This window comes from Gadus chalcogrammus, chromosome 20 (genome assembly GCF_026213295.1).
Source record: "Gadus chalcogrammus isolate NIFS_2021 chromosome 20, NIFS_Gcha_1.0, whole genome shotgun sequence".
Lineage (NCBI taxonomy): Eukaryota > Metazoa > Chordata > Actinopteri > Gadiformes > Gadidae > Gadus > Gadus chalcogrammus.
Window position 1 is genome coordinate 12,551,544 of NC_079431.1, and position 10,750 is coordinate 12,562,293.

Genomic DNA, 10,750 nt, shown 5'->3' on the forward strand with positions numbered 1-10,750 from the left:
AGGGTGCAAAAAGTTACATGGGCTACCATTATACATTTGTTGTGCAATGGAAAATGCTGCCATGGTTCTAAAATACATTTACCTAAAAGTGTGAACTACTGCGCATGTGCAAGAACAAGTCCTGCAAGGGGGGAAAATTCATTCTGTTTGGGATTAGCCTACTTCAAACTAGCATGTTGTCAAAGGATAGTTTCTAATTTTATATCCAGACACACTGAGACAAACGTATTTCTCAATTGAGTCTGCACCGTGAGTACTAAATTGGTTAGCTGTTTTTGTTTTGTGCTATTGTTTTATTTTATTATTGCCAAATGTGGTTAGGAAAGCGTGTGTCGTGTGGTCCCCAGGATTCAATCAACCATAGCTATTGTATCTTGATATAATATAAAATGTTATACTTATGTTTTGGTAATACACATGCACATATACATACCGTCTTATCATCCACAGATATTGCGAAATACTCTAAGCGTATATCAGTTAACCGAAGTCTGCACCAGGAAACCACATATAAGCCATAATTACTTATCGGTTGTTGGTGGCTTTTTGCGAATGACTGTTCTTTCCTCTGATGACAAAAAGGTCAACTGTCAATAATGAGGATCGCAGTAGAAGGCTGTTGCCATGGTGAACTGGACAAGATCTACGAGACAATTGGCTATCTGGAAAAAAAGGAAGGGGTGAAAGTGGACCTGCTGCTGTGTTGCGGGGACTTTCAGGCAGTGCGAAATGAGGGGGACATGAAGTGCATGGCAGTGCCTGCCAAGTACAGGACGATGCAGACATTCTACAAGTTAGTACTACAACAGTTTTGCAATTTCATCAGATTAATAGTCACTACACGATTATCGTCTCTTGATCTTCTAATCGTTGTCACTTGCAGATATTATTCTGGAGAGAAAAAGGCTCCAGTCCTCACCATCTTTATTGGGGGAAACCACGAAGCATCGAATCATCTGCAGGAGCTGCCTTATGGAGGCTGGGTGGCCCCCAACATTTACTATCTAGGTGGGTGGGAAATCACAGTGAATGTAATGAATGTTCCCTTGTCAAAAGTACTGCCTTCGTTGACTCGCTAGATTTCATGTTTTGTTCTTAGGATATGCTGGCATAATCCGTTACAAAGGAATAAGAATCGGTGGCGCCTCCGGAATCTTCAAATCACATGACTACAGAAAGGGTGTGTTTTATATGTTGCTTAGTCTAAGTATTGTGTGCTCCTAGTTGCTGGTCATTCTAGCAACAATGTTTTGTTGTGTATTCTCGCAGGACACCATGAATTCCCTCCTTACGGCCCTGATACTCTAAGAAGTGTTTACCACATACGAAACATTGATGTCTACAAACTCAAACAGGTGGCGTTCACAGCTGCACCTCATAAGACCATTTGTCCATGAAGATGTTTCATCGATTTAAAATAATCATTTAGTACAAAAAGTAATTTTGTCCTAATCTATTCCCGTACAGATCCAAATGCCCATTGATATTTTCATGAGCCACGACTGGCCTCGTGGAATCTATAACTACGGCTGCACACAGGAGCTGCTGCGTAAGAAGAAGTTTCTCCGTCAAGAGGTGGAGACCAACACACTGGGAAGTCCTGCAGCCGCGGAGCTCCTTGAACACCTCCAGCCCAGCTACTGGTTCTCGGCACATCTTCACGTCAAATTTGCTGCCATGATGCAGCATGCAGTAAGAACAGGCTGCCTCTCAACCTTTTTTTTTTTTTAATGCATGTGGGATATGTCCATTTAGGAAAGTGATATATTGTCTTTTTAATCTTCAAAAAATGTACCATCCATCTGCAGCCCAAGGCCAGTGGTTCTTCACGAACAACAAAATTCCTGTCTTTGGATAAATGCCTGCCACACAGAGAGTTCTTACAGGTGAGTTTTGAATTGGGATACACAGAGGCGTGTTATTCCCGACATGACAAGTGCAGCACTAAAAGGTGAGCATGTGCTCTTCTATCAGGTTGTGGAGTTTCCTGACAGAACCGATTCCGCTGAAGGGTTGGAGTATGACCCAGAGTGGCTTGCTATCCTAAAGTCCACCAACGGTCTGCAGAAGACCACTCCTCAGCCCTGGAACCCCCCGATGAATAACGGCCTCCACCAAAGGTAACCATTAGTAAAGTAACCAAAGTCACCAATGTAACATGATCTACAGGTCAATAATGAGTCAAACAAAATATCATCTGTACGCCACATCATTCTCATACAAACACTCATGTCGGACGGTCTGTCTTCGCATTAGGTGGAACTTTTCACCCTCTGAGGCGGAAATGATGCAGGTGTTGGATGACATGAACGGCGAGCTGGCCATCCCGGATAACTTCAGCCGGACAGTTCCGGCCTACGACCCTGCTAACCCCCAGCCCCGGGCCGTCCCCAGCTGCAGCACCAACCCCCAGACCACAGAGTTATGCGCCACCCTGGGTCTCACAGACCTCTACGCCCAGAAGGCCCAGCTCCTTTTAGACCCCGGAGGAGCTGACGGGGCCATGGCCGGCGAAAACGACGACGGCGACGGCGACGATGCCCACAGCAACGGCAGCGCGGACGAACCCAGCGAGTATCCAACAGACACGTCGGGGCTGTCCAACTCCTGTAATCCAGACGAGATCACGATAGAAGACGAGTGGGAAGAAGAAGAAAAAGTTAAAGAAGATGTGGGTGGAGAGGGGAAGCAGGTGGCCGCAGGCGCTTGCGATTCAACGAAACGTGAAGCTGGCGAGGAAGGTTTGCTTTCTCCGTCAGGCACAGTCCACGTCTCGGGCCGCATGGTCCTGCCAGAGCCCAAGTCAGGCGACTCTACCGGTCGCGTCGCCCTGAGCCCCATGAGCCTGCCCCCTCCCACCCAGTCAGCCCCGGCAGGAGGTGAAGAAGGGGCCAGTGATGATGCGGAAGAGGAGACGCCGGTGGTGCGCATTCCCAAGCGGACCAGCGATGAGAGCGAGGCGACAGCAGGCGGTACGGGTGTGACCCCCAGGATCAAACGGAGGAACCAGGTGATCTACGCAGCAGTGGATGATGATGACGAGAATGAGAGCTAAAGTAACGGATCATTGTCAGACAAGTGGTGTTGATAATTAATTGTAAATTTGTCCCTTCACGTTGTACAATTATGTCTTACTTTTTTATACAGGTTTTTAAAAGCATAGATCTAGTTTATATATGTGCTGGCTTTTGTACCATGATGCAATGAAATATTTAGAAAGCTGTTCTATAAGTCATCCGTGCAGAGGTTCAGGGCCTTATTCCAATTAGTTAACAAGGACATAAAGGGCATGTTTTATTTGGAGGTTTTATTTTGGCAGAACATGCCACTTTTTAGACTTGTACAATTTTTACTCCATCTAAAGACTTTCAGAGAATAGATTTTCTTAAACCTAAGTTTAAGAATTTCTGCACAACCTTTTTGTGGGTTACACAAAACAATTTAAAGTGAAAATTGTTTCTGAATAAAATGTTATTTCAACTAATGTGACACACATTAAACATTCAGCATGGCTGATCAATTAAAGAATCTTATCCGAGGCTAAGTGAAGGAGTTCTTTTGTGAGCCAAATGAGAGAAGCATGCAGCATTCTGTGCTCATGGCACCATAAACTGCTTTATTGAACAACACTTAACATTGGTTGCTGATGTTGAAATGGTTAGGAAAACCATTTTGACTTATGTCACCTTCCTTACACATGACTTATTCATTACTGAACTTGCTTGCAATCATGATTATGAAATACTCAGTCCTATATCTTTTCCCTAAACATTTTTACATGATGAAGCTATTTTTCAAGTGTCCTGGGAAAGAAATGCAAACCAAACCTTTAAATATTAGTCAGGGACACTGCTGTCTTTTGAACAGAACTAACGCATCTTAATTTCTAATATGCATGACAGCAGAACTAAATGCTTTCGCCAAATAATCTTTTCCAAGAATTTTACATTTGTGGAAATAAATGTTATACCTTATTTAAATCCATAAAAGATATATTTCTGGTTTACCTGTGCTCTGGTAAAATCAAAAAACACCTTCATTTAAAGTAGACGGTAACAGAACAGTGTATTTGACAAACCTTTTTACAACCATACAAAGAGCCATTAGCCTAATGAAAATGTGCCAAAGTATTGGTTAATAATACAAGCCATTGTCAGAGAGATGGTGTCCTTACACTGAGCCCTACATACACATGCCTCAGAGGGAAGCCCCAAAAATGTTTCACGATTAGGAAAACTTGGGACGAGGCACTTCTGTTTTCATTTCATAACTTTCTTCCCAGAAGCCTTGGGAGGCAAACCAAGCACAAAAAAGTAAATATATAAAAAACAATGATCTCTAGTTCAATTATTTACCAAGAACGATCATGACGCTGGTTAAGATGAGGAACACAAAAAATCCTCTTATAAGCAGGATAATAGGAGGCATGTTTAAATTTCCCTTTATGGTTAGACATTGGGATATATATGATTAATGAGCGTCGTCATCCTACAAGACTGGTTTTGTGATCATGTATAGCCCATTCTGTAATCAAAAACCTACTGAAGGTATTTTAGCCAGGTAAATGTGTTGGCCAATGAGCTTTAGTTTGACATGGGTATCAGTTTCAGGCTAGTGTATCGTTATACAAACCCAATTGAATGTGTGTATCCAGTAATATTAATGCTATTTTGAGTTTTGATTTATGGTGTCTGTGTTGCAGATGAGGCTGAGAGACCAGTGCTAACCAGTCTCTCAGCCTCAACCCCCCCAACACTAAGAACATTCGGTAAATAAATTAAATAAATATTGGACTTATTGGGAGTGTATGCTTGGATATGGGACTGCACATGTACACGACTTAATAGAGATCCACGCAGGATTGTTTGGAGTAGGATTTGGGGATTATTCACAGTATGAAGTGCTACACAGTGAGGAGGAAAGAGAGCATGGTGCAGGATAACAGGGCCAAGCGTTGCTAAATTAGAGGAAAATGAGCAGCGGAAAAAAAATAATCAAACAATCACTCAACCAAAACTGGCTGGAAATTCATCTCCCAATCAGCCGGTTGGGTTTCATTTCATCTTTCGAGGATGTAGGCCCTTTAAAAACACATGGGACAGTGACTGCAGACAAGGGCAGAGAACATAAAACATTCAAGATTAGTGCCAAGTACTACACTAAGCTTGCACCACTGTCTTTAACACCAACATCTCCTGCTCCTTTTTAGGATAGTCTTCCATCAAGACTTCTCATCGTCTCTTTTTAATTTATTCTTTTTCATCTCTTCTATCTCTGCATGCAGTAAGGAGTTGCCCCCTGCCTCCAAGTCTCCAAACTCTCTTCTTCCATTCTGCAGACCATCGGCAAGAGTGGCCCGGAGAACGAGGGTGCAGGGTGGAGGGCGGGGCAGGGACAGGGGCGTGGCAAGGCAGGGCCTTGAGTGGAGGCTGGGACTTCACCCCGGCCTCGCCGGTTTTGCAGGCTGGTTGAAGGTGAGCTGGGTTTCAGGGGATTGAGAGGGACAGGTATTGTGGGAGTGGCGGCTAGGTGTGAGTGTGTTTGTTTGGGGTTGGATGGATGGTTGGGTTGTCAGAGCTAAAGCTAGTTTCCACCACAGCAGGCCCGGTTCGAGTGAGCATCTGGGTCCTGGAGGTTGACGCCACGGTGCCGTGCTGCATGCGTTGGGTTCTGGGTGTCTGTTTTTGGCATCTTTTTAGCTGAGAAGACAATGGTTATAGATCAATGATAATGCCATATTTTATCTTGCGTGTTAAATCAGTCAGAAAAAGGAAGGAAATTACCAATGGCCAGGAAGAGTTCATTAACGTTCATGGCCGTCTTAGCAGAAGTCTCCATAAAGAGTAAGCCAGTGTCTTCAGCATAGGTCTGGGCTTCCTATTTCACATACAAATCACAGAAAAATCACGTAACAAAAAACATTAGAAGGGATTTCAAAACATCAAACATAAAAACATGTATGATATCCAAGTAGTCAACAGGGATAAAGATTGGTTGTGTAATAATTGCCCTCTAATTACCCATCTGAATTGCTGAAATGTTTTCAATAAGATTGTAATTTAGTGTTGATTATATCAACAATACATACATTAGACTACTGATTCAATGTATACAAATTCATGCATTGAATCAGTTGCCTTGACAAGCAGGACCATAATAACAGGATCATAGACTGTATAATTGTAGTTCAAAACATATGCACTTGGGTTTATGCGTATCGTCAACAAAAGGGAAAGTAGTGACTTTATTGCACACGGCCACGTCAAAGCACATTACAGGAAGATAAGGAACACTACCTCATACTCCACTAGTCTCTTCTCAGCTAGGTCAGCCTTGTTCCCTGCCAGGGCAATAACGATATTCGGGCTAGCTTGTCTCTGCAGCTCCTTCACCCAGGCCTTGGCTCGGTCAAACGTCTCCTGCACCAAAGCAGAATATTCCAGAGTGAGATTCCAATGGTTGGATGGAGAATATGTCAATATTCCCTTGGTTCTTCAGTCGGCGGACGTTAACCATTATTTGAATAATTGCGAGTAAACGCCTACCGGCTTGGTGATGTCAAAGACAACAATGGCCGCCTGAGCTCCCCGGTAGTACATGGGAGCCAGGCTGTGGTATCGCTCCTGCCCGGCCGTGTCCCAGATCTCAAACTTCACCGTGGTGTCATCCAGACACACGGACTGGGCCAGGAATGCAGCTGTGACCAATGAGAAAACCGATGACCGATGACCCCAAAAGCCAATACAACTACTCGCAACTACTTAGCTATTTAGCAGACACAGATACTTGTATAGCTACTTTCAGTTAATACAAATACAGGTCATTAAGCAACACCCAAGGGCCCAACATCCTTCTTAAGTATGCCTAAAGGTAAGCTGCAGACATTGGGGTTACAACCCAAAGCCTTTCGGCTTGAAGACATATCCTCATCACTAGAAAACACAACACTTTCTTGTCTTCTCCTACAAACAGATACACAAATATGCAACTTGCACATATACATGTGCAAGTTAGGCTGTTTATTTCACTAACCTCCTATAGTGGTCTCCTGGAACTCGTCAAACTGTCCCTTGACGAAGCGCAACACCAGGCTGGACTTGCCCACCGCCATGTCTCCCAGCAGAACCAGTTTGAACTGGCAGATTTTGGTCTGCGGTAGCGTGCCATTGGTGCGTCCTCCACTGCCTCTGGAGCTCATAGTGATGGAGAAGGGAGACGGCACGGTGCTTGGGCCTTCTCCCTGCTGGTTGGGGCGGGCGAGGGGACGGTAGCTTCTGGAATGGGTCTCGGAAGTGTTTTTTTGTTTCAAGGTTTGTTAACGTCCTCAATGGGTCTTCAACTTGTACTTCTTTAACTGAAGTTAAAAAAGCATAATATAGTAAGATGCAGTTAATTTACAAAAATATTGTTTACAATGAACATTAACAGAGTCATTCCTTTTGCTATATCACCAATTTAATAAGTCTGCAGCCCTGTTCTAAAATCATGTTTGTTGAAGAGATTGTGTTAGGGCATTAAGTTACAGTGAGTCAAAGCAAGTCAACAATTACCCTCAAGGCCAGTGCGTTCCTTACACTTCTTCTACACCAACTTAATTTAGAATACATTTAAATAACTCTGTAAAGGTAAATGAAAAAACATCAGGGATTGGTTTGCTTGACAGTGGATACAGACCCAACAGAGACGCGTGATGTTATCGTTGAAGTAGGGATACAGTGTTGACATGCAACACACGCACAGCCTTTGAAAGAAAGGGGTAGGCCTACAAGCTCACTGTTCGGGAAAAACCTTACTGATGTTTCTCACTTTCTGTGCTGTATTTCCTAAACGTAACTTTATCAAAGTAAGTCGGGAGTAATGTTAATCACAGTGCGTTTTTTGCAATGAGCAGGGGCACCATTTTTGTTTAGATACAATCATTGAGCTACATTCTGATTTAAAACACGATTGTACAGCTGAGCATCCAATCCTAGGTAAAGATGCTGCTGCATTTGATACTGGTCTCCAGATGATGGATGGCTATTTGAAAATGGCATGGCTGCGGATACATTTGGATATCGTGGATTATTTGATTTGTTATTGCTATTGTAACGTTATGAGTTCAGAATACATTCTGGATCCGGTTGTTATTCCATCCATTAGTTCCATCATCAAGCCCCTAATGTAACTGAGGTGTCAAATGGACTCCGTTATGGTCGATTAGGTTGAGAAATCCCAAACAGGTCAGAGCCTTTCGGTTTCTTCTGCTATTTGTTTTCATGATTTTATTTTATAAAACATTCAACCGATTTACATGATTTAATTAAAGTACAGTATCACTTACCTTTGTCAATGGTTTCGTTTCGGCAACCGAGAGCCAGCAGTCTTCAATGTTGACAATTTAGCTATCAGCTGGTGAAAGCTGTTATCACTTCCTGAAAGACGCGCATGCGCACTGACGATCGCATTGTCATTGTTAAATATAAAAGACAATCACCTCTCCATAAACCTCCACGATCAACTCTTAATAAATATCCATTGCATTAGACCCACAGTAAACATATAAATGCATAAATGTAAATGCAAAATATATATAAATACAAATCGCATTATTCTATCATCTGAAACGCTTCGTTTTTCCTGTGTTTTTTTAAATTCCGGACTGAAAAGGATGGCTTAAGACTAGTTTTAGCAGAACAGTTTTTAAACATGTATCAAATAAATATAAAAATTAAATATCTATTCTTAATTATTACAGAAAAGTTGAGTTAGTTGATTTAATAGTTGATGTATTTGTTTCTTGTCCGTTATATTGTTGTATGGACGTCCCACTCTTGTGGTCTATTTGGCATCACTATGAAGTATAAATCAATGCAAATTTAGTGGAGTGACGCATGTTTATTGATTAAAAATGTTACTTTGGCATCCGAGCCGACGTGAGGCGCAATTTTTACGGCTTGAGGACCAGGATTAATATATACTTACGAAATGCGAAAACTATTTTTTTATTATTTTGTAGAGAGTAGCCTAGTAGAAGTATGAAGATATAATCAACCTAAACCTAAACGGTAATCATGCCAGCCACAAACAGAACGAAAAATAAGTACACTGGTTTCGCCCATGACTGTGTCTCAGTATGTTTTTTTTAGTTTTAAAGATCCCATGGCATGAAAATTTCAAAATTTCTAACATTATGAGTCCCCCTAGCCTACCTATGTTCCCCCAGTAGCTAGAAAACGAAGCTCTGACGCTTCGCTTTGGAATTTCCCCGTATGTCATAAGGGGAGATGCCACCTCCCCTTTCTCTGCCTTGCCGGCCCAGATAATTTGGCCCGCCAATGTGGTACGACCGTGCGAGCGCCACGTGTGTGTGTGTGTGTGTGTGTGTGTGTGTGTGTGAGTGTGTGATTGCACACACTGTAACGCAAGTGTTGTACACTTCTTTGTTATTTGGATAACCGTTCTGCTGTTGGTGTTATGGCGCATAACTCGGACTCTCGTCTCTGGTATTACCACGTCGAGACCCGTAGTGGGGGTTTTCTCAGCCATGGTTGAGAAGGAATTGGGGGAAAGGAACTTTGGCTTTGACTCCCTGAAGTACATGAACCACGACATGGAGGAGAAAGGGATCTCTTTCTCCTCCATGTCGTGGTTCAGTCTACTTCAGATTGATGTGGAAGTGGAGAACCCGAGAACCCGACGCAGTCGTTTGAGATTCATAATATCGTCTGGAGGCTCACACAGCTTTTGGCCTTTTATATCTATGTATAATATGATGAATATGATCTAGAATATTTACAGAACACGGCCAAAGGCTGTGTGCGCCTCACCACTGCGATCCATCCACTGTAAACAGAGCGCATGGTACCGTGGCCGCAAGCTGCTCAGGGCCACACCCCCACCCTCCTCCTTGACCCACCTCTCTCCTCCTCATTTGCATTAAAGCTTCAGACATCGAAACGGCGCGTTTGGGGAAAGCTCAATGTGCGACTGGCTCGTGGTGGCTGTAATTCTGCACTGCGGCTGAATTTCGGGCACGTCTTCAAATGCTGTGTTTGGGGCCCACTTATATCTATATTAAAGCATCCATAAAGTAGCATGCCATGGGACCTTTAATGTGTTTATTCTAAGAATGAAAAAAAAATGAGTGAGTGAGTTCAGTGTAAAAAGGGATTTTCGAACCATTCTCTGCTTCACTGCGAAGAAGTCTTAACAGACAGGTGTGCTTTGCTGTTTGTGGCATTCAGGTGAAGGGGATGAACGACAGCAATGTTGAGCAATGTCTCTGCAGCAGCATATTGCTACTTTCAGGATGCCTTCATTCAACATGTTGTGTGTAAAGTGGCCAGTTGAGCCATTATCAACAGATCAGCTGAGGTCTAACCAGCCAAGCAACTGTCATAACCCTGACATATTTTTACCTGCCAAAATCCACGATTGGCTGGTGGAAGATGTGTGCTTTGGACCATGGCCTGGACATGGGTCAAGAACACTTAGAAATTAATGTTGTTAAAAATGTTAAACAATCACTTATAAACAATATGAAAATGCAGAGAGGAAATAGGAATGAGAGGGAATTTTATACTAATGTAGCGACCCTCAAACTCACCCAAGAATTTGAGTGTTTACTAATATCAATCATTTTACATTATGACATATATGTCGTCCCCTATGCCGGTTGTTCCCCCGTAGTATACCGGTATAATATCAATGAAGTTGAACTGTGTTGATATTATGTTATGAGATTATCATAATAAACCTTTATTTGTGT

The 10,750-nt window shown here is 42.8% G+C and overlaps 2 protein-coding genes across 2 annotated transcripts; one reads left to right on the top strand and one right to left on the bottom strand.

Annotated features, from left to right (window-relative positions):
* The first annotated feature begins 66 nt into the window (after window positions 1-66).
* dbr1 (debranching RNA lariats 1) lies at window positions 67-4,741 on the top strand. The gene is made up of 9 exons (XM_056579877.1): window positions 67-249; window positions 583-793; window positions 884-1,008; window positions 1,100-1,180; window positions 1,270-1,355; window positions 1,468-1,692; window positions 1,809-1,886; window positions 1,975-2,120; window positions 2,257-4,741. The coding sequence occupies exons 2-9, from the start codon at window positions 597-599 to the stop codon at window positions 3,053-3,055; spliced, it is 1,737 nt and encodes a 578-aa protein (XP_056435852.1). The 5' UTR covers window positions 67-249; window positions 583-596; the 3' UTR covers window positions 3,056-4,741.
* On the bottom strand, window positions 3,034-8,433 carry rab5b (RAB5B, member RAS oncogene family). The gene is made up of 6 exons (XM_056579878.1): window positions 8,324-8,433; window positions 7,033-7,354; window positions 6,546-6,697; window positions 6,297-6,419; window positions 5,784-5,877; window positions 3,034-5,699 (listed from the first exon to the last, which is right to left on the bottom strand). Exons 2-6 carry the CDS (start codon window positions 7,196-7,198, stop codon window positions 5,584-5,586), a joined length of 651 nt encoding a protein of 216 aa, XP_056435853.1. The 5' UTR covers window positions 7,199-7,354; window positions 8,324-8,433; the 3' UTR covers window positions 3,034-5,583.
* Between the last annotated feature and the right edge of the window lie 2,317 nt (window positions 8,434-10,750).